Source organism: Pollicipes pollicipes, unplaced genomic scaffold (assembly GCF_011947565.3).
Source record: "Pollicipes pollicipes isolate AB1234 unplaced genomic scaffold, Ppol_2.1 Scaffold_4881;HRSCAF=5763_pilon_pilon_pilon, whole genome shotgun sequence".
Lineage (NCBI taxonomy): Eukaryota > Metazoa > Arthropoda > Thecostraca > Pollicipedomorpha > Pollicipedidae > Pollicipes > Pollicipes pollicipes.
Window position 1 is genome coordinate 19,359,172 of NW_023596576.1, and position 26,997 is coordinate 19,386,168.

Genomic DNA, 26,997 nt, shown 5'->3' on the forward strand with positions numbered 1-26,997 from the left:
TCTCTCTCCTCTCTCCTCTCTCTCTCTCTCTCTCTCTCTCTCTCTCTCTCTCTCTCTCTCTCTCTCGCTCTCTCTTCTATCATCCGAGACCTGATGCTATAAATCTGACCTTCGGTTCCGGTCGTGCTCTGTTGGCCACCTCCTGCTACTAGGTACCGTCATATTAAGGCGTGATCACTCTACGCGACCCGAATTTGGGTTAATGTGGCGGACAGTAGTAAGCTACGCATCGTGCACATCGTATGTCTTAAAAACTTCTGCCACCTTGTCGGGCAGGGACAGGCTGCTTTGAAGAATAAATGATGTGTCATTGGAATATCCCACCAATTCTTGCCGGATGATTTGAACACCTTGCGCACCTTGTGTTATCTGCACATTATGTAATATTACCTTGTGTTATCTACATATTATCTATCCTTAAAATCCCTCGCATGTTCCACGCTCCGTTAATGCTTCTGTGATGATGCAACCACTCCAGTTTTTTAGAGAATTAATGACGGCATCACAGGCGGGTATTATTTAAAGGGTCACTGATCGATGCATGCTTTTACTTTTAACAATGCTCCACAGCACCAGGGCCCGCCTTTACTGTGGTTGCCGGTGCTGAAGCCGCATATCAGTGGCATGGATGTGGAGCCGGACACCGAAAACTGGTCGTTCATGCAGATGTTGTTCAGCGGCTCTGGCTGGGCGATAGAGAAGGTATCGAAGTCCAATCTGAAACCGGCCAAGACACGCTTACGTCGTCGTCGTCATGTCGCTTCCACGTAGTCAAGTCAATCTGCAAGAGTTAAGTCGTAGGCTAAAAATTAAGCACGAGGCTGCTTTCAGTGTACCTGGGGAAAAAGGCGACGACGGGCACTGGCCAAAACGAGAACCAGGGAAGGGGAAGCCTCTGATTTACCGGATATGGTGGGTTGAAAAACTGATATTTGTTTATGCTTATTGGTTAACACAATTTGAAGCTGAAAACAAATTTCAACAAAACAGAGCATATAACAACAGGCCATCTCAGCTAACTGAAACCCAAAGCTTCGTATTGGTCTGTACCCGCTAACGCTTGCAGCGTGAACATGTGTAGAGCACATGTCGAAACGTCAGCGTTTCGCTATATGAACAAGTTGAGCCATGATATGCCGCCAGACATAGAAGCTTTAATCAGGGTAGCTTTCAGCATGTGACAGAAATACATTACAAATTATACTATATCAGAGAGAAAAAAGGTAAAGGATGTACGTCACAGACCAGTGGTAACACAGTGTTTTTTTTTCCAATTCCCCTCAGGTCAGTGTTTTTCACAGATTCTTTATTCAAGATTCACTCTGCATACTAAACAGTGTACAATCACAAATAACTAGGCTTATAACTAGTCGTAAGAACCGCAGCTGGCCGCAGCACCTCGCGACGAATGTTATCAGTTTGCTGCGCAGCGTTTTAAAGCGTCGTGTCATTTGAGACAGATGGGCGCGAATGGTCGCCGCGCGGTGATGGTTGGGTTCAGTGCAAGACTGTGGGCTGCTGTTGGTTGTGTTCATGTGAGAAGCTGGCTGGCTAGAAGAGCGTAGCTACTCGTCGGCTTTTTGAGGCAATAGCGTCAAAATCCCTGTTGATCTAGGAGGATTATAGTTTGTGGATACCTGAGCTGTAGCTGCAGAGATAAATGGAGGGACGTTTGAGCGACACATGCGAAGGATTCATCTGGGGCTTCCTGCCGCTGAGGGGGACAGCGGCTTTGAGGTAAGAGGCCGAGCATCGCTGTCGTAGCGTCTCACATTGCCCGCTGCACCTCGAAGGTGAGCATACTATCGGTGGACAGGCGTGAGATAAAATGTTTTTAGTTCTCATTATGTTACATATAAGCTAAATAAAGGTGCTCAGGTGTTCAAAAACGTTGTTTGCGTCTGTTGATGCCAATATTGCATGGGTTTCGCCCTAATAGTTCGGATCATGTTGGGAGCGGCGAATTCTGCACCGGTAACGACTAGGTAAAGATGATGAAATCGATAACCATTACATGTGATCGTACGCTGGCGTCACAAAACCAAAAGTGGTATTGTCTCCAAACCCTTGTAGAACCATTTCATCGATGAACGCGGGGCTACAGGGACATAAATTTTCAAAATACGTGGGGGTTGAGAGAGGGGTAGGAGGATGCAGAAAAATGATGAGTCTGCCTTCGAAACGCACTCAAATCAGCTTTCCCCCAGCTTTGGCGCCGCCATCTTTTCACAGATGATAGTAGTGATGTACTCTCTCAAAATTACCTTGTGGGAGGCCGATCCCTAAAACTATGAGTTATGGGAAACAATGGATAAAAGTAAACGGAGAGAACTATACAAAATAATGATAAAATAGGAAACTTCAATCCTGGTTAAGAGGCCCAACGCCTCTCTTGCTTCAACCGAGAAGGGAACTAAACGCCTCTAGGCTGGTTATGTTAAGCATAAATTTATCTGATGGTTTTATTAGTTAAGTCTCAGCCATCATTCAGTATTTGATGGCCAGCAAATGATACTTTAGGGCAAATGATACTTTTAGGGCAAAGAACTCCCGAAACGAAACGTTTGGTGGCTATGCCGTATTTAATTAATTTGTATCTGTTTTATGGTTTATCGCATTTAAAGATGCATTGCAACGGTTTCTGAAATCTTTGGCTCCAGGCGGTAGTTTGGACGGTTTCCAAATTTCGTTGGTGATAGAAAAGACACTTTTTTTCACCCCTGACGAAAAACTACAGCGCTCACAAGTTTATCCGACAGCTTTTTGATTGTTTATTTGTATAACCATGTTTTACCTGTTTAAAGCGTTCATGTGTGCGCTAACATTTTTTGCTGGATCCTTACCAGAGACAGGGCAATGCGAAAAACAGGCCTTGTCAAACATGCAGAAAATATGGCATCGCTTCCAGATGCACTGCTTTTCTTTCTTCCAATCTTCCTTTTGCGTCACAACATACCTTCGAATATAAGCTTGAACACGGACCCTATTTGAGGCGAATACTAGCTAGCGGTTATTTTTATTGCGGATAGCGTTGCAGCCCATAGACGTCCGAAAACAGAGTGTGGACGTGGTACAATTTTCAGGCGTTTGTTTTCGATTGAAAGCTGTTTTTTACACCAGTATTTTGTTTCTCGCTTTGAGAAGAATGAATACGAAAACTTCAAACGTCTTATTCCTTAATATGCACTTTAAAGCGCAGCACCAATCTGGCTAAGTGCATTACAAGATCTCCATCTCATCTCCAACCCATCATCTAAACTCAGGTGCCGTTCCCTCTTATCCATCCAAACGCAAGCAGTGACAAAGCCATTTTGCGTTAATTGTCTCTCCTGCATCACTTAAATTAATCGCTACGAACACATCTCTTGTCAATGTTCTAGGTTGTTGCGCCAGTTTGACAAACAAAACAAACAATATATAAGCATATGATGCGATGAAACTGGCGCCAAGCGACTGGTGTAGCGAGCGAGATGTCTAGACGCCTGCGTTGTGATATAAAAATAAGTAGGAGACGGAAACTCTGGTAAGGCTAGCTGTTTTGAGAATGCAGAGTGGTAAGGGTGCAATGTCCAATTGCTGTTTTTCCGTGTTCATCAATAACGACGTCGTCGTACACGAGCGTGTCTAGAAGGCATGTGCCGTTCCGATCAATAAGCATAGGTTCTTCCTCACGGGCAACGGTGTGACCACGATATTACGCACGCTCGCTGAGTAGTCTCACCAGAGTGTCACAGTTACGAATAGATATCTGCGATAATTTTCTTGGTGACGACGTTGCAGGCATTTTACAAGACTTTTATTCTGAGCGAGAGGGTAATCCGTTGCAGTTAAAGCACAGTAAGGCTCTCAGAAACCTTTCAACGTTTCCATCCAACATTTCGGTAAAGGAAACGACATAATAATCTAACTTAAGCATAGCTTAAGCATGGAGATCGTCTAGGCTTTCGGATCTCATTTAGCAAGCTCTTCTGGGGCGGTAATTGGCCCACACGTTAACTAAAATGTTCCTTATTGCGTGCACAGCTGATCTTTGAGGGCGTTAAAATCGCATTGAGCCAATTACTTCGCGGCATAGACCAGTGACGATTCGGCTAAAATTAGGAGGAAACGTGCCTTTGGCTTGCAGCTTGCATTCTCTTGAGCTGGTCGCATTCTGACGGCATTAAGAGCTTTAGTGCATAACGGCGTTAGGAACGACTTCGTTTTGCAACACACGTCGCGTGCTACGGAGGAAGCGGACAAGGGTCGAAAAGGCGGACCTTGTGAGCTGGAAACTTCACAGGTTTATTTACGACAGGCTCAGCTCTTGATAATACATTTTGGTTCATAAACTATTGGGTGACTCGCACAAGTTTTTGCAGAAAATTAGGACCAGAAATGACGGACATTTTGATTTTGACACGTAGCTGTTTACTTGCGATGCGCACAGTTCTTGATGTAAGCTGCTTGACAAATTAACGCACATCGCATCTTAGTTTTATATCACTCGTCAGTCAATTTCAAAGCTGGCACGACCCTTTGCGAAAAATTGAAGCCGAAATGATGCGCTTTGTGATTCGACACGGAGCTGTTCGTTTACGACGAGCATAGTTGTTAATGCAATATTGGGGCAAATAACGGACATTGCAATTCATTCTACACTATCAATTTAACATAATGTACTGAATTGAGGCAACAGAAATATGTGCAAAATCTCAGTGAGTCACGTGAGCGGGAGAGTAAAACCGTCCAGCTGCTTGCTTTCAAAGTCGGCATTAATGGATTCCATGCGTATTTCAGGCGTATTAAATTAATCACTTCAAGACGGCTGATGATAAATCTGTGCGTAGTCATTGCGGACAGACGTCACACGCAGTCAGCTTAAAATTTTACCTTTAAAATTTTACTTAAATATTAAAGTATCTTTCGACCACGCCAGATATATTTTACATTCACATCAAGAGTGTTGACGATCGATTCCTTGGTGCCGATGACGGTTGCAGATGTGGGTGTATTGGACCAATTTATAATTTCTGTGAGCTCATCCATGTGCAACTTTAAGATTAGCTCACTAGACAACGGAAGAGCATCTAAAAAGGGAACTTATGTAATGTTTGGCTTTTCCTCCAACGTATTTTGGGAGAAAATGGAGAAAATTGCTTGTGTCAGGCAAGTTACGATCAAAGGAAAACTCGAGTGCCGACTTTTTATGTACGACGTCATTAGAAGTCATCAACATGAGGCCGGGAATCAAAAGCCAGAAGCAAGTGGTAGAAACTGCGGCTGACGGCAGCGGTATTCCGCCACTTCTGTAGAAGAATTATTCCATTGCCATTGCTCTTGATAAGCGAGTGGAAGTCATTCTACCGTATCACGCGGTCGGATGGGGGAGGTTCAATTAGTCCCGTAGGGTTTTTCCACAAGAACTTCCGAACGGTGCGGCGCAGCTAGGCCATACTTTGTATGGTTGTAGACAATGAAATGCCAATTATTTGGTTTAACACTATCACATATGCCTCTAAAGGTTGCCAGCCGTTGGCAGGTCAAAGTCAGGCCACGGTTGTCAGCGAAGGCAATTGTTTGGAAATCTTGCAAGCTTATGTGACAACGGTGTTAGACGAAGTCATGCAACATTGTGATGTTTTTTAGTCAATAATACAATTGAAATCATGATGATCATTAAGTTCTTTTGGCCTTTGGCCAGGTATAAATGTAAGATCAAGGCCAAAGCCAATGATTTTTTCCTGAAAAAAACTTGCTTGAAGTGATATTTTCGACGGTCATTTAGAATAATTGATCTTGAGGACGTCACCAGTCTTCTTATGCTGGCTTCATGAACGTCAGGAAAGGTCATTACCTAAAATGACCCCGGTGAACCCTTACTTTCAAGCTCATGTCCCTATGGCCGTTCTCGATGCTGAATTTATTTCAAATGTCAAAATAACATCAAAGGTTTTTGGTCAGCTTCGAATTCTTAAGGTCAGATAACGCCACTGACCTGATACATATGCTGACTTGATCCCATCATAGCAGATGTTGAATTTATTTCAAATGTCAAAGTAACATCAAAGGTTTTTGGTCAGCTTCGAATTCTTAAGGTCAGATAACGCCACTGACCTGATACATATGCTGACTTGATCCCATCATAGCAGTTCTTATTGTTCAGCCGAGCCATGCAGCTGACGAGAAGAGAAGGGATGAAAAGAAAGGCACCAAAAGAAAGATACCCCTCAGCCGCTCAGTTTCGTGCTCGCCTCGCGCAGCACACAAGCGCGTTCCGACACATGGCTGACCAAATGACAGCTAATGACGCGGCGAACGCAACCCAGCGCTCGGGTCGCTGCCGGAGCGAGCGCCCACTCGTGTCCGGATGCTCGAAACCGTTCTAGCCGAGCCGCAGCCAAGACTGCACGACAGCTGGAGTGATGAGCCAGGACCGGCGCAGAGCGCTGAGCTGTAAACTGTACCCCCCCCCCCCTCCCCCTGTGGGGATGGCGGATGAGAAGACCGGGCCGAAGTTGTTCACGCCATGACGGTGGTTTAGTGCGCTCGCGCGGTATTGCAGCTGATTCGCGGCGGGGAGGGACTTGTTGGCTTAGACAAATACATAGCGCCTACGGCGCGTTTATAGGAGTTGTTAAGCGCCCAGAGGAAGAATGTATTAATTAGCGTCATCATACCCACCAAAAGTCAAATGCGCATTGAATTAGATAATAGGAGGAGGTTTGCTCCGGCGTTTTATCACTGTGCAGTGAGAACCTGGACACTGTAGTCACTGCGGTCTGATGGCCAGGCAGCAGATATGTGAATAGAGCCGGGCAGACACTGAAACGCTCCTTGTCAGGAGGCTGGGGGATGACTGATACCTGCTTTTTTGGTGCATTCGTGGCTTGACAGCTACATGAAGTCGCTTTGCCCAAAAGGGATTGGTTTATGTTGCTCGGTCAGAATTATGTCCTGTGAGGCGTTGGTGGGATGTTAGCTTCCAGTACGCCAGAAGGTGGGATGTTTAGCTCCCAGTCGCCAGGGTGTGGAATGTTAAGCTCCCAGTCGCCAGCTGTGGGATGTTAAGCTCCCAGTCGCCGAGTTGTGGATGTTAATGTTAAGCTTCCCAGCCACCAGAGTGTGGGATGTTAAGCTCCCAGTCGCCAGAGTGTGGGATGTTAAGCTCCCAGTCGCCAGAGTGTGGGATGTCAAGCTCCCAGTCGCCAGAGTGTGGGATGTCAAGCTCCCAGTCGCCGAGTGTGTGGATGTTAAGCTCCCAGTCGCCAGAGTGTGGGATGTCAAGCTCCCAGTCCGCCAGAGTGTGGGATGTTAAGCTTCCAGTCGCCAGAGTGTGGGATGTTAAGCTCCCAGTCGCCAGGAGTGTGGGATGTTAAGCTCCCAGTCGCCAGCGTGTGGGATGTTAAGCTCCCAGTCGCCAGAGTGTGGGATGTTAAGGCTCCCAGTCGCCAGAGTGTGGGATGTTAAGCTCCCAGTCGCCAGAGTGATGGGATGTTCAGCTCCCAGTCGCCAGAGTGTGGATGTCAGCTCCCAGTCGCCAGAGTGTGGGCTGATGTTAAGCTCCCAGTCGCCAGAGTGTGGGATGTTCAAGCTCCCAGTCGCCAGAGTGTGGGATGTTAAGCTCCCAGTCGCCAGAGTGTGGGATGTTAAGCTCCCAGTCGCCAGAGTGTGGGATGTTAAGCTCCCAGTCGCCAGAGTGTGGGATGTTAAGCTCCCAGTCGCCAGAGTGTGGGATGTTAAGCTCCCAGTCGCCAGAGTGTGGGACGCTAAGCTCCCAGTCGCCAGAGTGTGGGTTCGAGACTCGTTACGAGCTGGGTTGCGGTGACCTCGACAGCGATCGTGGCGAGAAACGGCGGCGCTAAATATCCGAGATTCCAAACACGCGTCCACTGGACTCCATTTCGGGAACGGACTGCTCTACCATGGTAGCTAGCCTCGGGCTCCCTACGTGATCATGTGACGGGTGTCACGACACTATATTGGAAGTAGCGTAGGAGTCAGTTATTTCTGATCCCCGCCCTCCTCACCGTAGAACGTGACGCGGCGAGCGTGACGCAGCGAGGGACACGGTCATCACACACCTGAACTGGCAGATGTTGTCGTGCACCTTGTCGATGGTGACCTGACAGGAGCCGGTGGCGTCGTACGACCCCGGGTAGCCCTCGTTGACGAAATATGTGTTGTTGATGCTGATGCGGTCTCCGCAACTCTTCGTGACTGAGGAGGAAAAGCTCAGGTTACAATTTCGCCGGGGTAGGAGGCTGTAGTTGGATAGTCACGAATTTGCCAATGGTCAAAGTAGCCCGCAAGAGCGTGCATAACTTTCGGAGTACATGCTTAACTTGGCAGGCAACACAAGATGTATTGGCTATTGTTCAGGCCACTCATGACGAACCTGAATGTCACAATGCTGCCATATCTCGAAGGTACCGGTATTCAGTATTCAGTGTCGTTCAGTATTCAGTTCAGTTCACTGCATTATTAATAAAAAGCAATGTAGCCCAAGTCCCTCCCACATAGCTGGCGTCAGGCAACTAGCTGAAGTCCACTTCAGCCGAAACCTCCCAGGCTATCGGAATTACACTTGAGGCTACATCTCAATTAATCCATCAGCGTCAGCCGGCACAAGCTAAGTCAAGACCTAATTTTTCCCCGGAAATGAAACCTCGCCAAGAAAGCTGGCCTTTTAGTCCAATCACTCATGCTCAGAGCGGTAACAAGCTGCAGCCCACCAAAATTGCTTTTACATTTCATCGTGTTTGTGTCTTAAAGTGTGCCGAAGCTGAGTTGGTGGTTTCTGACAATAAAGCTATTCAGTGTAGCGTAGATAGAGTCTGTTTTCCCACTTTCAGCTACGACCGACTTTCTGCGGGATAAAGATTCGCGCTTCCTGGGCTTAGTCCCCAACCCATGTCCATTCCTTCAGTGCTGTGGCAATTCCCTCAGACTTTGACTCGGTGGCACTACATGAGCTTGGTTTGAGGGCTTCTGAGTCATATCTAAGGCAAGTGCGTCGTTTGTACTGCGCTTATGTATGTGAAAATCCAGCTCATCCGACCGTTCGGCTCATGAAATATGCATGATCGGCTGTTTCCTGCTGCTGAACGGGCCCCGGGGTAAAGAGAACTCACAGACGCAGCAGACGCCGTAGTCGTCGGCACAGGCGCCGCTGGCCACGCCGCCCATGCCGCTGCACTCGCGCTCGGTGTAGCAGGTGCCGTTCTCGCCGGTGGAGGCGTTGCAGGTGAAGTGGTCGAATCTCACCAGAGTCAGCAGCGACAGGACTGGCGGTGACCGGGCAGGCGTGACGTCACGATTCACGCGTGAGGTCGGGTCATGTCAGAGGTCACGCATGGGGTCAGGGATAAGCTCTCGAAGGTCGGGAACCGAGTCAAACATCGATTAGCACGTCGTAATGGCGTCTGCTGCGACATGCAGGTCTGGGCGCACCGCCCGCAAGGCATGCAACGTTCGCACCTTACGCAAAACACATGCTGACAACACGATGCGCAGTTGAGGTGACCCGATGAGAGGATCGGCTGGTCGAATGGAGCACCGCGGCGCGCTAGGAACACCCCTCAGTTCACTTGACTTTTTAAGTCGCGCAACACAGATTCAGGGGCGTTGGTGTTGGTTAATTCCAGTGAGCAGGACATCGCCGTGGTGTGTAGACATCAAGGCAACCCCCCCCCCCCCCCCCCCCGGCATAAATCTAGAAATGACGGTCAACCGATTGGAGAGGGATAAAGCTTAAATTAAAGGACATGGGAAGTTAGATGGAGGACAATAGGTGCAGGTTAGACGGATAATTATCGATTTTGTTTCATATCATTATAATGAAAAGATAACATAGAACAACTTGAAATTATACAAAGCAATACGCTTGCGACATGCCGCACCTACGCGATGTCTCCACGCATCCGAATGAGATGAGCTAATCTTATCGGATCCGGCATAGCTCGATGTCATCACCGGATCTTGCATTGCTCAATATCATTGTAATTATGAAATCGCTCACTGCATAAAGGTTTTAAAGCTTTCGGAATAGGTGAAATTAAGATTATCGTAATAGGTCGATAACTTCGTGACTCCTTTTCACATACGTGAGAGGTTCGGAGATCACTGGCGGGGATCACTAGCGGGTGTCTCTGCGACCTGAAATAGGAGCGTATTAAAAGCCACCGCCAGCTTCCCGCCTGCGTACCCACCGCCGCACGGCATTTTGACCCCAGGCATATGTGGCGCTCCACACGTGTACTCCCGTGCTGTCAGAACCCTTGGATGCTCGCAGGGCGTTGTCCAGGGCGCAGGCATGCCTGTCTCGGTCACTCACATCGCGCGTTCCTGTCGCTGTTCTCTGCTGATGAGGTGCGTACGTCCTGATGCTGCTGCTCGTGGCGGTCCTCCCAGCGGCGCTCCCAGAGGCGCTCCTCGCGACCGTCCTCGCGCCTCTGGGCCGCCCGCCTCCAGTCGAGCGCAGCCCGCTCGACACTGCCGGCCCGGTTGTACACCGAGAAATGTTGCTGCGGCTGCAGGAAGCGACGCCGCTGCGTGAACTCGAGGCCGCCGTCCAGCCGGCGCGGTTCCGTGCTGACTGAGCGTAGCGTGGCGTCCCGGTCGGGGCCGCGGCTCGGGTCCTGGCGCGGTCGCGGACGCCACAGTCTGCTGACGCTCTCCGCCAGCCGGTCTCTGAACGAGAGACCGCCGGCCAGCGGCAGCAGGCAGCAAAGCGCGAGCAGCGCAGGACGCGCGGAGACCATGGTGACAGTCGGGGACGAACTGGCCGCCCGCGCCGCCGCCCGCCGCGCGCCGCCCGCCGCGAAAGTAAGAGGTGCGATCAGGCGTTTTTTTGTTGCCGGTCGCGTTGGGAGGCGTAAACAAAAGGGAAACCGTCGCCGTCACGGTCTTGCCCCGGCTGACGACGGCCGGGGATCGGCGGCGCGCGCTGCCGTCACCCGAGGAAAGTGAGCTGACGTGTCCGGTCAGTGGCCCAGCGGGCCCGAGGCTCGGCAGCGGGACCCAGCTCGCCACCCTGCTGACTCAGCGGCGGGCATGCCTCGCCTCGCCTCACCCGGCATGGGAAAGGAGTCGGAGGGCATGACGAGCACACCACGTCCGAGCGACATTGGACAACGGGCATTGTTCTAATGCGGTCAAAGCTTTTTGCTTTTTATGGTGCTCTTCATTACAAGTTGGTTGCGCAAGCCGCCATGGTGACAGGCGCAAGTCAGCCATTGATAGCTAAGCAAGCGCACTGCCCTAAATCCCTTGTCCGTGGGTTAAGGCTTTGCATCTCTCTGGGGGACCCCCTCCCTTATGTTCCTCTTGCCTCCTCCCCAATGAGATTTTCGACATCTCATTGTGAACCAGCTGTGTTGCCAGCTTCCCTTGACATTTTCCATGCAAAATGGCAAGGGAAACTGGCGAATTCGACAGAAAATAAAAATAAAAACATCGCAGCCGTCTGCTAAAAACCGCACCTGAACAAGAACATTGTGGATATATTTCAAAAAGGCATTAGGTGCTAGCATGAAAAGGCATTAGGTGCTAGCATGAAAAGGCATTAGGTGCTAGCAACGAACAGTGCAGACAAAAAACTGCAATCGAAACGAATAGACAGAAGTTAATAAGGTACTTATGTATACGTAACCTGTAGATATCTATACATTTGCACGAAAGACACCCTCGAGACAGAGCAGTTGTTGTGGGCCATCGAGCATCTCCGGACCACGGCACAGACAAATGTATTGGGAATACCAAAGACACCCTCCAGACAGAGCAGTTTTACAGTAAAGAGACAGGGGCCATCGAGCATCTCCAGACCACGGCACAGGAGCCATCGAGCATCTCCAGACCACGGCACAGACAAATGTGTTGGGAGTACCACAGTTGCTGTACCTAATGGTAGCACGGTATTTTTGCTCGTAGATTGCAAAATATTGGTGTGCCTTCGTCCCATAATGACGCTTGATTCCGTGTTGTTTCTGAAGAGCTGAGTCAGGAGTGACCCGGTGATTCCTGTCAATGCGGCTTCCTTGCAATGCATTGCCGCTTCAATGCGGCAATGCAATGCGCATACATAGCTGAATAAGTTATTTCAGTTTTGACAACACCCCTTGCAAATGCGTTTCGAGATCAGGGACTTTACCAAGCTGAGTCTGTTGCAAAGACCAGAGCTGCGCCGCCCTAGCAGGGCAGATCCATGGTTTTCGCGGGCAGTTCTAGCCGATGAGTTGACGTCGCACGTTTCGCTGTGCGTGGTCGGCCGGGGCCGGCCTGGCCTATCCCTCACGGCCGGCTGCCAGTTGGCTGCCATAGACAGGCGGCGTAGGCGCGGCACTTGAGGCGCGATCCCACATGTTTGCTACACAGCGGACTAACGACTCTGGCGCCTTCCCAACTGAGCTATCGTCGCGACGGTCTCAGGCGTTTTAAAGATAGCTCATGAATGACGTATGAAAACGCAATGAGCTGGCTATATGAAGATAGGCTACCAATGCTCACGGCCCAATCTGTGTTTGGACTCGAAATATGTGTGCGCGTGTTTTTTTAATGCGTTAGGTGAATTGGGCATACATTTTTCAATAGCTTAACACTCCAGACCGACTCCTACCGGCCAAGTTGTCTAACGACATCTGCTGCTTGATATGCTTGTCCTTGGTCCTTTGCACCACCTGCCGAACGCCTATTTATAGGCGTTCTACTACTATATATATAACGCAATTCTCCGTGGGAGCTTGCACACTGCCGAATTTAAGCGTGAACAACGCGGTCATATCTTAGGTCTCTGAGGTGAGAATTTGCGACTTTGACTTACTGGATGCTGAGCCAGCGGGTGACTCACAAGCCAGCTGGAGATCGTGCGGATGACCACGTCGCGAGACCACGACCTCTTCGGCGGATGTGGGCAGATGTGCACCCATGCGATGTGGAATGCTGCACATTTAATGGTGCATCTATGCGCATTGTTCAGTGATCGTTTGCCATTTCACTGATGCTAATGTTTGGTGAATGCTTTTAGCCCCACCGCCCTACGACGTTCCGCCGCGTATAAAAATTTGCAGGGTGGCCTGCTTTTTAATTGCGCAATGCTGCTAGGTGAGATGGGGTTGAAATATTCACGGCTAGTTGCATGCAAAGTTCCATCGATGGAAAAGAAATGTTTGCAAAAATACTTGCAAAAATCAACTTTGTTGAATTTCTCACAGCTTGACTGCAGCAAGCATTTATTTGTGTTCTAGGCAACGCGTACGTGCTGTTTAAAGGCCGCAACCAGGATTTTCTCAAGGGGGAGAAGAATGGGGGGAACCCAGTCAATGCAATACTCCATTAAAGACTCGGAGGAGTCGAATGTAGTGCTCCTAAGGAGCACCATAAAACGGACCTAAGGAGGCTCCCCCTCCCCCCCTCCCCACTCATGCCGCGCCTCTGCGTTAGCTGCAGCTCCTTTAATTCCAAGCAGCCTGCAAGCTGCTAAGCGGTAAATGACCCCGAGGCGGATAACTGGATTAATATTCCGGATTACGCAGACAATTAAGATAGAACCTGCCCGCGGTGGTATAAGGGACGCAAGACGTTTGCTTGCAATACTTGAGAAACCCGAATCAAATTGTCATAGAGTGCACAGAGGGCGATATTTCCTAAATGGAATAAAAACACGACGTTTCGTAAGCATCCAGGCCTTAGGCACGCAGATGCCACTGATTCTAATTGGTGCTTGCATCAACTGGCAGGGGAAAGGCGGAACAAAACCTACAATCGACGGGCACTACAACGTTCAGGGCACGCCCGAACGAACTAAACACGCATTCGACTGGGAGATAAATCCACCTGGAGCAATGGAACACCTGGAACCGGAAACAATAAGTGGCGCTGGGAATGGCCTGGGGAGGGGGAATTCAAAACAATCACGGGCATCAATGCGGGCGGGGAAAGAAGCGGGCGGCACTCCTGCAGCGTCCGGGCAGTTGTCAAGGAACATCACTTCTTACTCGGGTTTCTGACCAGCAAGAGCCCAGAAAACACCGTGAATTGTCAGCTCTCGTTCCGAAAGTAACCCACGTTCAATGGACAAACAGGCTGCACAAGAAGACTAAAAGACAGTAGTGTTAGCCTAATTCCTCGTCCAATAACCAGGAAAAAGGGAGGAAGAAAGAGACAGATGCATTGATGTTTCGGCTCCATGCCGTTGTCAAGACGATTTCAACGACCATCGGCAGTAAATTTGAAGTTGCCTATCGATTTCACTCGACTTCTTTAAAACAGCATGCCGCAGCTTTTACAGGTCACAAGCATTTATGAGATTGAACAAGGAGCACTTGCCAGTCATTATCACGATACAGTGTATATATAATGGATAGCGATGCCTGAAAACGCGTACATGCGAACGAATTCAGGTAAACAAGCGATCTAACGTACACAGGGGATCACGCATCACACATCACTCAAACATGCAAACGACTTCAAGTAAACGACCATCACGCATGACGCATCAGGCATTACTCATACATGTAAGCTGTTCGGATTTAGCACGCATAACGCATTAAGGCACTAATCACGTCCGCATAATCGGCCATAATAAGCCCTGCACGTTCAGGTCTGACCGCGGTCATCGAATTAAATGGTTTCGTTTATTTTCCAGTCAGTGTGGTCCTGTGCTCTGAACGTAACTTTGACTTCAAAAATGGGTATAGGAGGTGCAGGCTCCATACGGGTGTTCGGACTGTACAACCTTGCTGCAGCTCGAAGTGATATACAGAGCACAGGCACATCCAGGCATGAAATAAGGCAAATCCGTTCTTATAAGAAGCCCACAATCAGGCCTAAGCGTGCAGGGCTTATCATGGCCGATTATGCGAATGTAATTGGTGCCTTAATGTGTGATCGGTAGCGGCAGTTAGAGAGGCTGCTGTCTCCAGCTCCGGATCCTGGCTTTCTCCCCTTGTTCCCTGCTGTGGACCTCGTTTAGGCTAATCTGACCACTGCTGCGAGCATCGTGACCGGACTTGGTACCCTGTCGCCAGCCCCACCCACAGAGTGGGGCCAGGTGGTGCTCGTTCCTTGTTTCTGCAACCCCTGGTACGTGATATGACCCTTCACGGGCGCCATGTTGCAGCTCCGGGCGCCGGCCTGAACGAGGGCGCGCAGAACGACGTGTACTACGGCCGGCTGCCCCCCAACATCACCGACCAGGACAACCTGTGTCCGATGCAGGAGGCGGCGCCGTGCCGCGAGTGTCCGACGCTGGTCTACCCGGGCGGCCGCGGCTTCCCCGTCGCCTACGGCAGCCAGGTGCGCAACGTGACCAGGATCGAGGGACTCAAGGCCAAGGGGCTCGGCAACAGGACCATGGGTGAGTGGATGGTGCTGTAGGCACTGACGGGCGGTGAGGCATGACCGTGGTGGAAAGTTCTGCTGGTGAGCAGCTAACCGAGGTGATGATCTACCGTTATATCGATCGGACCCATCGCATGATGTTCGCTAATTATGCTGCAGCTATCACGTATCTACCAATCCACCGCTTCATCAAAGGACCGAAACCCCTAACGCGTGCCAGCTAAGGAGCGTACAACTCAGTGCAACCGTGGCAGCTTCCTTCCAAAAAAAAAACGTGGCTAATCCAATAAAATATGCCGGAGCTCATAAGATAATCCTGTGCTGCACAGCCAGCCATCGGTGCATGTAAAGTCACCGCTGCCGCCCTGATCACGGCGGTTCTGGCTATGTAGTTCCCGGCTTGATTTCAGCCACTGAATGCGCTGCGAAGGTGACAGAGCTGACACCAGGCTAACCTGGCCTCGAAACGTGACGGTGGTCGAGCGCCACAGTGTGTTTTGGTGCTGCTAAAGGCATTTTAATGTAACTGACGTTGATGCCTGTTAGGTAATGACATGCGTACGGGGCTTTGTATTCCCCAAATTTACCAGCCTGTGTGAAATGGTTATTTCGTTGAAATTTTGCCACAGTTTACCTTCTACAGAATGCTTTCGACACACAAACGCATTTAATCGTACCATACACAATAATATACGCGATCACATGAATATATACATTTGTGGCATGTGATTGTCCAAAGTATATTTGCTGTTAAGCATGTACACGCTTGTCTTCCAGCTATTGACAGTTGTATCGCTGCAACACAGCATGAATGGCGCAGCAATGTGGCGTCGTTTGGAGGATTTTCCGCCATTCAACGGCCCATGCGTGCCAATGAAGCAGCCGCCCGGCGTCTGGTGGTAACGGAGCCTGCGGTCTGTCAGCAGCCGTTCGCCGTCTGGTGGTGACGGAACCTGCGGTCTGGCAGCTGTCAGACGGGGAGCTGGGCACTGGCCACTGGCGAGGTGTGTTGCGCTACACCTTCCTCTCTCCGCTGGCCGGCCATGTCATGGCCGTCATCTGGCCACAAAGGCGCCAGCCGGGGCAGAGGACGGCAGCCGCGGCTACCGGCCGGTCCAGCCAGCCGGGGCAGAGGACGGCGGCCGCGGCTACCGGCCGGTCCAGCCAGCCGGGGCAGAGGACGGCGGCCGCGGCTACCGGCCGGTCCAGCCCGCTTGTGCAGAGGACGGCGGCCCCGCGGCTACCGGCCGGTCCAGCCAGCCGGGGCGGAGGACGGCGCGGTCTCGGCTACCGGCCGGTCCAGCCAGCCGGGGCAGAGGACGGCGGCCGCGGCTACCGGCCGGTCCAGCCCGCTTGTGCAGAGGACGGCGGCCGCGGCTACCGGCCGGTCCAGCCAGCCGGGGCGGAGGACGGCGGTCTCGGCTACCGGCCGGTCCAGCCAGCCGGGGCAGAGGACGGCTGGCCGCGGCTACCGGCCGGTCCAGCCCGCTTGTGCAGAGGACGGCGGCCGCGGCTACCGGCCGGTCCAGCCAGTCGGGGCGGAGGACGGCGGTCTCGGCTACCGGCCGGTCCAGCCAGCCGGGGCGGAGGACGGAGGCCGCGGCTACCGGCCGGTCCAGCCCGCTTGTGCAGAGGACGGCGGCCCGCGGCTACCGGCCGGTCCAGCCAGCCGGGGCAGAGGACGGAGGCCGCGGCTACCGGCCGGTCCAGCCCGCTTGTGCAGAGAGGACGGAGGCCGCGGCTACCGGCCGGTCCAGCCAGCCGGGGGCAGAGGACGGCGGCCCGCGGCTACCGGCCGGTCCAAGCCAGCCGGGGCAGAGAAGAACGGAGGCCGCGGCTACCGGCCGGTCCAGCCCGCTTGTGCAGAGGACGGCGGCCGCGGCTACCGGCCGGTCCAGCCAGCCGGGGCGGAGGACGGCGGTCTCGGCTACCGGCCGGTCCACCCAGCGGGGCAGAGGACGGAGGCCGCGGCTACCGGCCGGTCCAGCCCGCTTGTGCAGAGGACGGCGGCCGCGGCTACCGGCCGGTCCAGCCAGCCGGGGCGGAGGACGGCGGTCTCGGCTACCGGCCGGTCCAGCCAGGCCGGGGCAGAGGACGGCGGCCGCGGCTACCGGCCGGTCCAGCCCGCTTGTGCAGAGGACGGCCGGCCGCGGCTACCGGCCGGTCCAGCCAGCCGGGGCGGAGGGACGGCGGGTCTCGGCTACCGGCCGGTCCAGCCAGCCGGGGCAAGAGGACGGCGGCCGCGGCTACCGGCCGGTCCAGCCCGCTTGTGCAGAGGACGGCGGCCGCGGCTACCGGCCGGTCCAGCCAGTCGGGGCGGAGGACGGCGGTCTCGGCTACCGGCCGGTCCAGCCAGCCGGGGCAGAGGACGGCGATCGCGGCTACCGGCCGGTCCAGCCCGCTTGTGCAGAGGACGGCGGCCGCGGCTACCGGCCGGTCCAGCCAGCCGGGGCAGAGGACGGCGGCCGCGGCTACCGGCCGGTCCAGCCCGCTTGTGCAGAGGACGGCGGCCGCGGCTACCGGCCGGTCCAGCCCGCCGGGGCAGAGGACGGCGGCCGCGGCTACCGGCCGGTCCAGCCAGCCGGGGCAGAGAACGGAGGCCGCGGCTACCGGCCGGTCCAGCCCGCTTGTGCAGAGGACGGCGGCCGCGGCTACCGGCCGGTCCAGCCAGCCGGGGCGGAGGACGGCGGCCGCGGCTACCGGCCGGTCCAGCCCGCCAGGGCAGAGGACGGCGGCCGCGGCTACCGGCCGGTCCAGCCCGCCCACCTAGGCCCTAATGCCGCACTTCTGTTATCGCTGCGGAGCTCATGGGAGCTCGTTAGACGTGAGCGGCCCGCGCCGACGCCGCCGGCGGAGGGACTTTCGTCCACTTACCAGCCGGCCTGGGGGCTACCAGACTGACCGCGTCTGTTGTCTGGTGGGAAAGCAAATGTGCTCGCAGCGATCCTCTGAGGCGATTTATACGTAACAGAAGACATGGAAAATGGGCTGGCGTGGCGCTTGACCTTAAGACTGAAATGAAACGGATTTTACGGAGAAGATCGCTTTGACGCTTTCTCCCGATACACTTTACATCGAAATAGATCGCCGACGCCTTGAGCAGCGGAGAAGAGCGAGGCGTTACCAGATGTGCGAGTTGCCAGCTGTCATTACGTTGATGGTGTCAAAAACCGAGGGAGTGTAAGCAAGACACCTTTGCTAGTGATTCTAACGGGTTTTATCAATACTTTGAAAAGCATTTTCCATGATAATTTGATAGGCGAAGGTACACTGCTGTAGCGTATGCGAGTAAATCGAGTGAATTAGGTTTGTATAAAGTAAATCAAGAAGATGTGGCATTGTACCTGCAACTTACGCTGCATGCTTCGTTGTCTTGAACTTTAATCTATTACTTTTTGTCACACGACCATAATGAATAGGCCCGGGCTATCCTAGAAATGAGGCGCACTAACCCGTGCCCGACCGAGGGCTGGCCATTGTACACAACCGAGTGGCGGACGAAAAGACCCCCACCCCCGGCTCACTTAGGAACGGTTAGTAGCGGGGTGAGAATAGGGACACCGCTAGAAATATCGTTTCGAGTAAAGCTCGAAGCCATTTTATTTCCCGTTTTCTCTAATCCGTTTATGTCTATTTTAATCCGCCTATGGCCTTAAAATTAGTAACAGAGCTGCTCTCAGAAGCGAACTTCACCCGCACTAGCCGGATTGGCAGGAGCTGATGCCAGCGTTCTGCCCCTGAGTTGGTGGGCTGTCTTTCTGTATCATCGTCAGTCAAACACGTTCGCTATCAGTTGTTTATCCTCCACATCCCGACAGTGCTTTTCAGACGTCTGGTGTTCTCTTAAATATGTTATTTCGTGCAGGGACGGACCCAGCATTTCGTCGAGGAGGCCACGCAGGGGTGGATCCAGAGGGGGGGGGGGGCACCGGGCGATGACCCCCCTTGGGCCCCGAAAGGGCCCACTGGTTCCGAGGGGGCCCATAACCGGCCGAACAGGTGCAGTTTTATTAACACAAAACGCAACAAAACTGGATATCTCTGGACTTCCAGGCGACCGAGACCAGAAGTAACCAAAAGTGAAGGGCCTATAAGAAGTCAAAGAAAATATTCGATGATTAGAAAAGTTGCGAACTAGAACTTTGATGCCGCATTACACTGCAAATGGGTCCCATGCTGTTTCCGAGGGACCTGTATGCCCACTTGCAGAATCATTTCGAGCGTTAAGGAGCATTCCGCGTTGCCCTTTATTTCTTTGAATTTGCTCGGAGGGCCCTACATTCTTGTCGGGTATCCATCTGATGGCTTGCGTGGGCACACTCAGTCGTTTGGGAACCCCTCACACTGGGTCTTGGGTACCTCTTTTCTAAATGGGGCCGTACGCTCTTCTAGGGGGGTTGGGACCTATCTGATAACCTGCTCGGGCACATTCGATCGTTCGGGGGCCCTCTATATTGGGTCTTGGGCACATGCTAACTGAATGAGGCTCTACGCACTTGCGGGCCTCCTCTGTTCGCCTTCTCAGCCACCCTGGATTGCTCAGGGTGGGGTGGGCGGGGGGGGGGGCTGCACATTGGCCTTGGTGTTCGAATTTGTGGCCCTCTGCTCCTATCGGGGTCATCTAATAACCTGGTCGGGTACTCTCCATCTTTCGGGGGCCCTCCGCACCGGGTTTTGGGTACATCTTATTTTAATGGAGGTCCTTACGCTCCTGTCTGAGCCACTTCCAATAAAGTGCTCGGGCCCAATAGATTATGGGGACCTCTGCATCTGGTTTTGGGCACTGGCTTTTTGAATGGAGGGTCCTCCGCTCATTTGGGGCTCTATATGTTAATTAGCACTGGCGCATTCGATCATTCGGAGGTCTCTACATCGTGTCGTGGGTATTTCATATTTGGACGGAAGACCCTACGCTCTTGCTGGGTCCCCATCTGTTAACCTGCTCGGGCACACTCGAAATCCATGGGCATTGTGTCTTGGATACTTCCTATCTGAATGGAGGGCCCTAAGCACTTGTCACGGACCCCATCTGTTCGCCGTTTCGACCCCACTGGATTGTTCGAGGGTCCTATATATTGGGTCTTGGTTTTTGAATTTAGGGCTGTTCATTCTTGTCTGGGCCACCTGATAATCTGCTCAGGTATACTCCATCTGCCGGGTGTCCTCCGCACTGAGTTTTGGGTGCTTCTTGTTTGAATTGAGGGCTCTACGTTCTTGTCGGGCCCCTTCTGGCAAGCTGCCCGGGCACATTCCATCCTTCTGGGGCCATTTACATAGGATCTTCTGTGCATCCCATTCGAATGGAGGGTCCTATGCTTTTGTTGGAAGCCCTGTTTGTTAACATGCTCGGGTACACCCGATCATTCGGGGGCCTCTACATTGGGTTTTGGGTGCTTCCTATTTGAATGGAGGGCTCTACGCTCTTGACGGGGACCCTATATGCTAACCTGTCTGGGCGCACTCGGTTGTTCAGAGCCCACGAATTGCGTCGTGGGAATTTCTTGTTTGAGTGGACAGCCCTATGTTTTTAGCGGGCCCCATCTATTCAGCTGCTCAGGCCCGTGGCGGACGCAGAGGGTGGGAGAAGGGGAGGGTGGGAGGGGGGGGGGGGCAGAAACTATATTGCCCATAGCCGGTCGGACGCAGTTTTCTCACAACAAAAACACAACGAAATTGGATGCCTTTGGGCCTACAGATGATCGAGAACAAGTGTCAGCAAAAGTAAAGAGTTCATAAGGAGACGAAGTTCATTCTTTGCTGATTGAAAAAGTGTTGGGGGAAGTTTGGGGCTCATTACGCTGTCTAGAGGCATTACGCGTTGGTTGCTTGACCCTTTACGTCCACTTGCCGGGTCAGTCTGATCGCTACGGGGCTTTCCGCGTTTCCCTTCTTCTCTTTGCATTTTCTCGTAAGGCACAATGTGCTGTTGAGACGCCGTCCGCCTCCATGCCTGAGCACTGTTCATCGATCAGGTTTTCCGCCACGGATTCCTTCCATTCGCCCGAAAGGCTCCGTACGCTTTTCCCGGGGTCCCCATATGCCAGGTTACACTCAGTTGCTCAGGGGCCCCTTATATAAGTCTCGGGTTCTTTACACCTGCTTGGAGGGCCTTGTGCTGTTGCTAGGGCTCCTAAAAGATAAGACACGGAAACACCCGCTGCCCAGGGTCCCTTTACTTTGATCGAGGGCTCTCTCCCTTTGGTCTCATTTGCGGAGGACTCTTCACTCCTATCGAGGATCGTATTGTTAACCTGACCGTGCCCTCTTGATCGCACAGGGGTATTAATTCTTGGTCTTGGATAATTCTCCACTGCCCGGAGGGTCCTGTTCTCTGGTCGGTGCCTTATGTCAGCCAGCCGGGGCACTGTCGGTCGTTTAAGGGCCCATCATGTTGGTCTTGGGTTCCTTTTGCTTGCCCCGAGGACCCTATACTTGTTAACGGCAGCCCCTTTGTTGGCCTCGTGCGGCACCCATGATCGCTCAGGTTCCGTCCCTATAGAACTTGGTGCCTTCGTCTTAAAGCAGCAGTCAAATATGCGCCGATGAATTTTTAAGCGCAATTGCCGAACGTAATTTTACGTACCGCTGACGTCGTATGTGTCATTTCCATAGGCTCTTAAATGTGTGACACTCATTAGACTAGTGTGTCACGTTTAAAACATATTTTGAATGCTAGGATACGTTGCACTCCTTTACAACAAAGGAACAATTCTACATTAGTCAACATCCATCACCTGATTACATCGCTCAGCCGACTAGCCGTAAATACATAAGCTAGGAATCAAGTCCATTCCTGGCTTTGATGTTTGTTAACAGGCAATTTAAGTTTGTTTTGCAAGTTGTGCTGTAACGCTTAGCCCTCAAAAGCATTTAACATGATCTATTGGAAATGAGTGAGCTCTATGCGTGTGCATGCGTAGCACGCCTGGCCTTTATAGGGCCATGCACAGTAAGATTGAATTATATATGTAATATGTATATATATATATATATATATGTGCTACATGAGGCTTGTCTTAGAGTGTAATGTAGGAAGTGCAAAAACTCTTTGTTGAGAGGGCCCCGAACTCCAGGGGTCCCTGTGATGTTGCGTGCCTCCCCCCTTTGACGAAATCCTGGATCCGCCCGTGCAAGCAGGGTAACATATAGGGCCCAGTCAACAGCGCAGGGTCCTCCATTCAAAAAACAAATATCCAAGACCCGATGTAGAGGACCCGAATGATGGAGTGTGCCCGAGCAGGTTAACAAAGATAAGGCTCCTAAAAAGAGCGTAGGGCCCTCCATTCAAATAGGGAGTACACAAGACCAATGTAGAGCGCCCCCAAATGGTCGAGTGTGCCCGAGCAGGTTAACAAATAGGGCTCCCAACAAGAGCGTAGGGTCCTCCATTCGAATGGAAAGCACCGAAGACCCTCTGTACATGGTGCCACAATGGTGGAATGCGCCCGAGCATCTTATCAGAAGGGGCCCGACAAGAGTGTAGGGCCCTCCATTCAAATAAGAAGTACCCAAAACCCAATGTGGAGGGCACCCGAAAGATGGAGTATATCCGAGTGGATCATCAGGTGGCCCAGACAGGAGAGTAGGGCCCTAAATTCACACACCAAGACCCTATATATATATATATATATATATATATATATATATATATATATATATATATATATATATACAGGGTCCCGAACAATCCAGTGTGACCGGAGCGGCAAACAAATGGGACACCCGACAAGTGTGTAGGGTCCCATTAAAATAGCACTGCCCAAAGCCCGATGTAGAGAGTCCCCGAACCATCCAACAAGCCCGAGCAAGCTATCAGAGTCCCCCTCCCCACAAGAGCGTAGGGCCCCCTTTCTGCATTCAGAAAAGAAGCACCCGAGACCCAGTGTGGGGAGTCCCTGAACGACGTACGCCAAAGCAGACCATCAGATGGGCCCCCGGCAAGAGTGTAGGCCCCTATGCAAGTGACAGAGAACTGGACACGCCCTAGACCAATACAGATGGCCCATAAGCGTATCGCTGGTGTTTCGGTAGGTTAACAGAAACCCACTTACAGGGCCCCCGTGCAAACGAGAATATCCCGGCAGGTTAAGATATGGGACCCGGCTATAGCTCACAAAGCCTTTCTGGCGAATGGAAAGAATCTGTGGAACGGCCCGTGATTGACAATGGTGTCTCGACACGGTAACAGGAAGGGCCCAACAACAGCGCAGCCCCCCCCCCCCCCCTAAGCAAATGCAAAGGAATAAAGGGCAACGTGGAATGCTCCTTAACGATCGAAATGATCCTGCAAGTGGGCATATGGGTGGCCCGGAAACAGCATGGGGCTCCTAGGCAGTGTAATGGGGCTTAAAAATTACAGTTCACAGCTTTTCCAGTCATTGAACAATTTTTTTGGACTTCTCATAGGTCTTTCACTTTCGCTGACAACTGTTCTTGGTGGTTTGGAAGTCCAGAGATGCCCAGTTTTGCTGCATTTTGTGTTAAAAAACTGCGCCTGTTCGGACGGCTATGGGCACCCTCGGAGCCAACGGGCCCCGTCGGGGCCCGAGGGGGGGGGGGGGTCCATGACCCCGTGGCCCGCCTCTGGATCCGCCCCTGATTTTGTGAAAGTAGGGTGAACTATTTTTCGAACATTAAATCACTTCACCTGGCCTAGTGCCATAGTATTTAATGAGACTTAAGGCTATCATGCCATCCGTGTCATGCAATCTGAAAGCTCTGACACATCCTTCGCGTCAGTCGTTTGACAGCTCTGGCGCGCTCTTCGTGCCATCTACCCTGGTGGCTCCATCTCGTTCGCTGTGTCAGCCGATCTGATGACTTACTCGTTCCATGTGGCTGCCAATCCGAGATCTTCGACGTGAATAGATCCGCTCGTTGTGCCGTGATCGCCGTTTCAGATAGCCTGACAGACAGTTACTACGCTCTCCCGATGTGGCCGCCGGTGCCACAGTTTTGATGCCCTCCCCATGTGGCTGCCCACTGGCCAGCTGACCACTGACACTGACCACTGCCTACTGACCAGGACCACTGACACCCTCGGTGTCGGCTGGTCCGACGGTCAGGCCATATCTCCAGACTGACCGCAGATCTTGCAGTTCTGCGATACCGGCAAGCGTTCCGCGTCGGCCGACGTCGTCGTCGTCAGTGGGCTTTACGGCGTTCTCAGCTGCTGAGGCTATATGGCCTCGGTAGTTGATGCCATATGCCACTATGTAGCTATGTAGTGGTTAACGCAGACGCGTCCGCCACTACACTACCGGCACCCGCGTGTCGGCCGACGTGTCTGTACCGACACGCTCCCCTATGCGGCAGCATGTGAGCTATCGGCCGTCGGCAAGCCCGTCTTCAACCGGGATTCACGCGAGCGGTACGGCTCCTGGATGCGCGACGCCTCCCCACCCAGCCTGCTCGACGCCGACAAGTACTGGTACACGCATGAGCGCCAGCCGCGTCTCCTCTTCGAATACTCCGACAAGGACAAGTTCGACCGCAAGATCATCACGCGCAACATCACGCTGCCGGAGCGGCACCAGGGCAACTCGCACGTGGTGTACAACGGCTCGTTCTACTACCACGTGCGCGGCCGTCCGGAGATAGTGCGGTTCAGCCTGCGCCAGGGCCAGATCACCCACCGGCTGGAGCTGCCGCTGCTGGCCGCCAACCGCAGCGTCTTCCTCTACAACTCCAGCTACACCTACGCCGACTTCGCCGTCGACGAGAACGGCCTTTGGGTTATCTACGCGCTGCCCGGGTGAGGCGACACTCCGGGCCAGAGGACCAGACGGCCCCCGGTGCCGTTAGAGGGCGTTAGTGCCCACGCCCTACAGCTTGTGACAATGGCGGCATGTATTTGTAATAAGCGTGTCCTAACCTAGCCCCCCTAAGAGACTCCTGCCATGACATGACCCGGGATAAGGTCTCACAGTGGTGAAGAAAGCCGGTGCTGGCTAACGTACCAGCAGATCAGGAACCTCACAGGGATGGATAAAGCTTATGCTAGCTAGCGTACCGGCAGATCTGGAAGCTTTTTTGCGTTTCCTCGTCATGACTAGGACATCTCGTGCTGCTTCCCTGACTATATCCTAATGACTGGCGAGTCCTCCACTAATACGTTCTGCGCCACCTGCCAGGAACAACGTGGGAGTGGTGAAGCTGCAGTCGGACAACCTGGACGTGCTGCACACCTGGAACATCTCCTTCCAGGGCGACAGTCACGCCAAGGACGGCGACATGATCATGGTGTGCGGCGTTCTGTACGGCATCAAAAGCCTTACCGAGAGTAACACCAAGTTCAGGTGGGCCTCACGAGCGGCCGGTCCGCCGCTGCACGCCGCTCTGCACACAGCACGCTGCTGGTAGCCAGCAGGACGCGCCGGACGCCAGTGAAGCGCGTGCCACCGAACGGAGAGAGGGGCGGTCGCGCACAACCTGGCACGCGTGCTGTTGACGTCATATGTACCGGCACCTGGCCGTGACACCCGCAAATTGCGCTGGAAAACTTGTCATGATGCCCGCGGGACGGAACCTCGTCGGCGGACGCCCCGAGGAACCCAAAGCAAAAAGTCGCGCTCGAAATGGATGTGGTCTGCAAACATTTCACATTCTTTTAATGTTAACGGCCGCCTCATTACTTACAGAACCGTTTGTAGCCTGACTTTTTTCATTGCCAACACTTATGAGTCATTGGTATTCGTGTGTGCTGGTATCTGTCTGAGCAGTTTGTAAGGAGTGGGTCTAGCGCTGCCCGTTTTTGGCCTGTTCCGCACCGACGCCCCGGGGTCAGTCCCCGCTAACAGACCGCCAACTCTGCAGCCTGGCGCTCGACCTGTACACCATACAGTCGCTGCCATACGGCGACCTGACCTTCACCAACCCGTTCCGCCAGACCACCATGGTCGGCTACAACCCGCGTCACAAGGCAAGTACTCACGACGGCGCCCGTTCACGCGTGGTCCACGGGGCGCGGGCCACCTGGTGGTCCGCGCCCCGTGGCGGCGGCGGCGGCGCCCACCTGCTGTGTAGGGGCAGTTGGCCCTCTGTCAAACGGCCAGACTGCTCGTTTGAAGGCGTCGGCCCTCCGCGTTGAGACGTCTTGGCTTTCATGCGCTGAATGAGGCATCACCGAACGGGTGCGTGGATCGTGGAAAACCGTTGGCGCATGGGCGTATGGACAAACCGCTGGCGTGTGGCCGTATGGACACACCGCTGACGTGTACCCCTGACCGCAGGAGATCTACTCGTGGGACAAAGGTAACCAGCTGACCTATCCGGTGAAGTACAACGCCCTGGACGACGGCTCCTCCACCGATGAGCCAAGCCTAGAGGCGCTGATGAACGCCCCGGACTACGTCATCACAGAGTCCGACGAAAACGTCTGATGACGTCAATGGGCTTGATCACACGCGACGAGCGAGGGGTGATGATGTCATTGCAGGGTTGGACGTCAGATGATCAGCTATGTCGTGAAATGTGATGAACACCGTTCACTACTAAGCTTCTCAGGCGAAGAACGGCACGGTGTAGTTGCATCTGACATGTAAATAACGCACACCCTGACGCCACCACCGATGTGGACGCCCGGTGACGTCACTGATCCGCGCGCCCCACGACGGGCCGAGCGCCGCCTGCGGCTGTGGCGTCCCTGTGACGTCACTTGACCGGAGTCAGCTGCTGAGA

The 26,997-nt window shown here is 53.0% G+C and overlaps 1 protein-coding gene across 1 annotated transcript; it reads left to right on the forward strand.

Annotated features, from left to right (window-relative positions):
- The first annotated feature begins 12,848 nt into the window (after window positions 1-12,848).
- LOC119100087 (myocilin-like) lies at window positions 12,849-26,995 on the forward strand. The gene is made up of 6 exons (XM_037223201.1): window positions 12,849-12,885; window positions 15,098-15,334; window positions 24,634-25,072; window positions 25,452-25,616; window positions 26,134-26,239; window positions 26,550-26,995. Exons 1-6 carry the CDS (start codon window positions 12,849-12,851, stop codon window positions 26,697-26,699), a joined length of 1,134 nt encoding a protein of 377 aa, XP_037079096.1. The 3' UTR covers window positions 26,700-26,995.
- The last annotated feature ends 2 nt before the right edge of the window (window positions 26,996-26,997 follow it).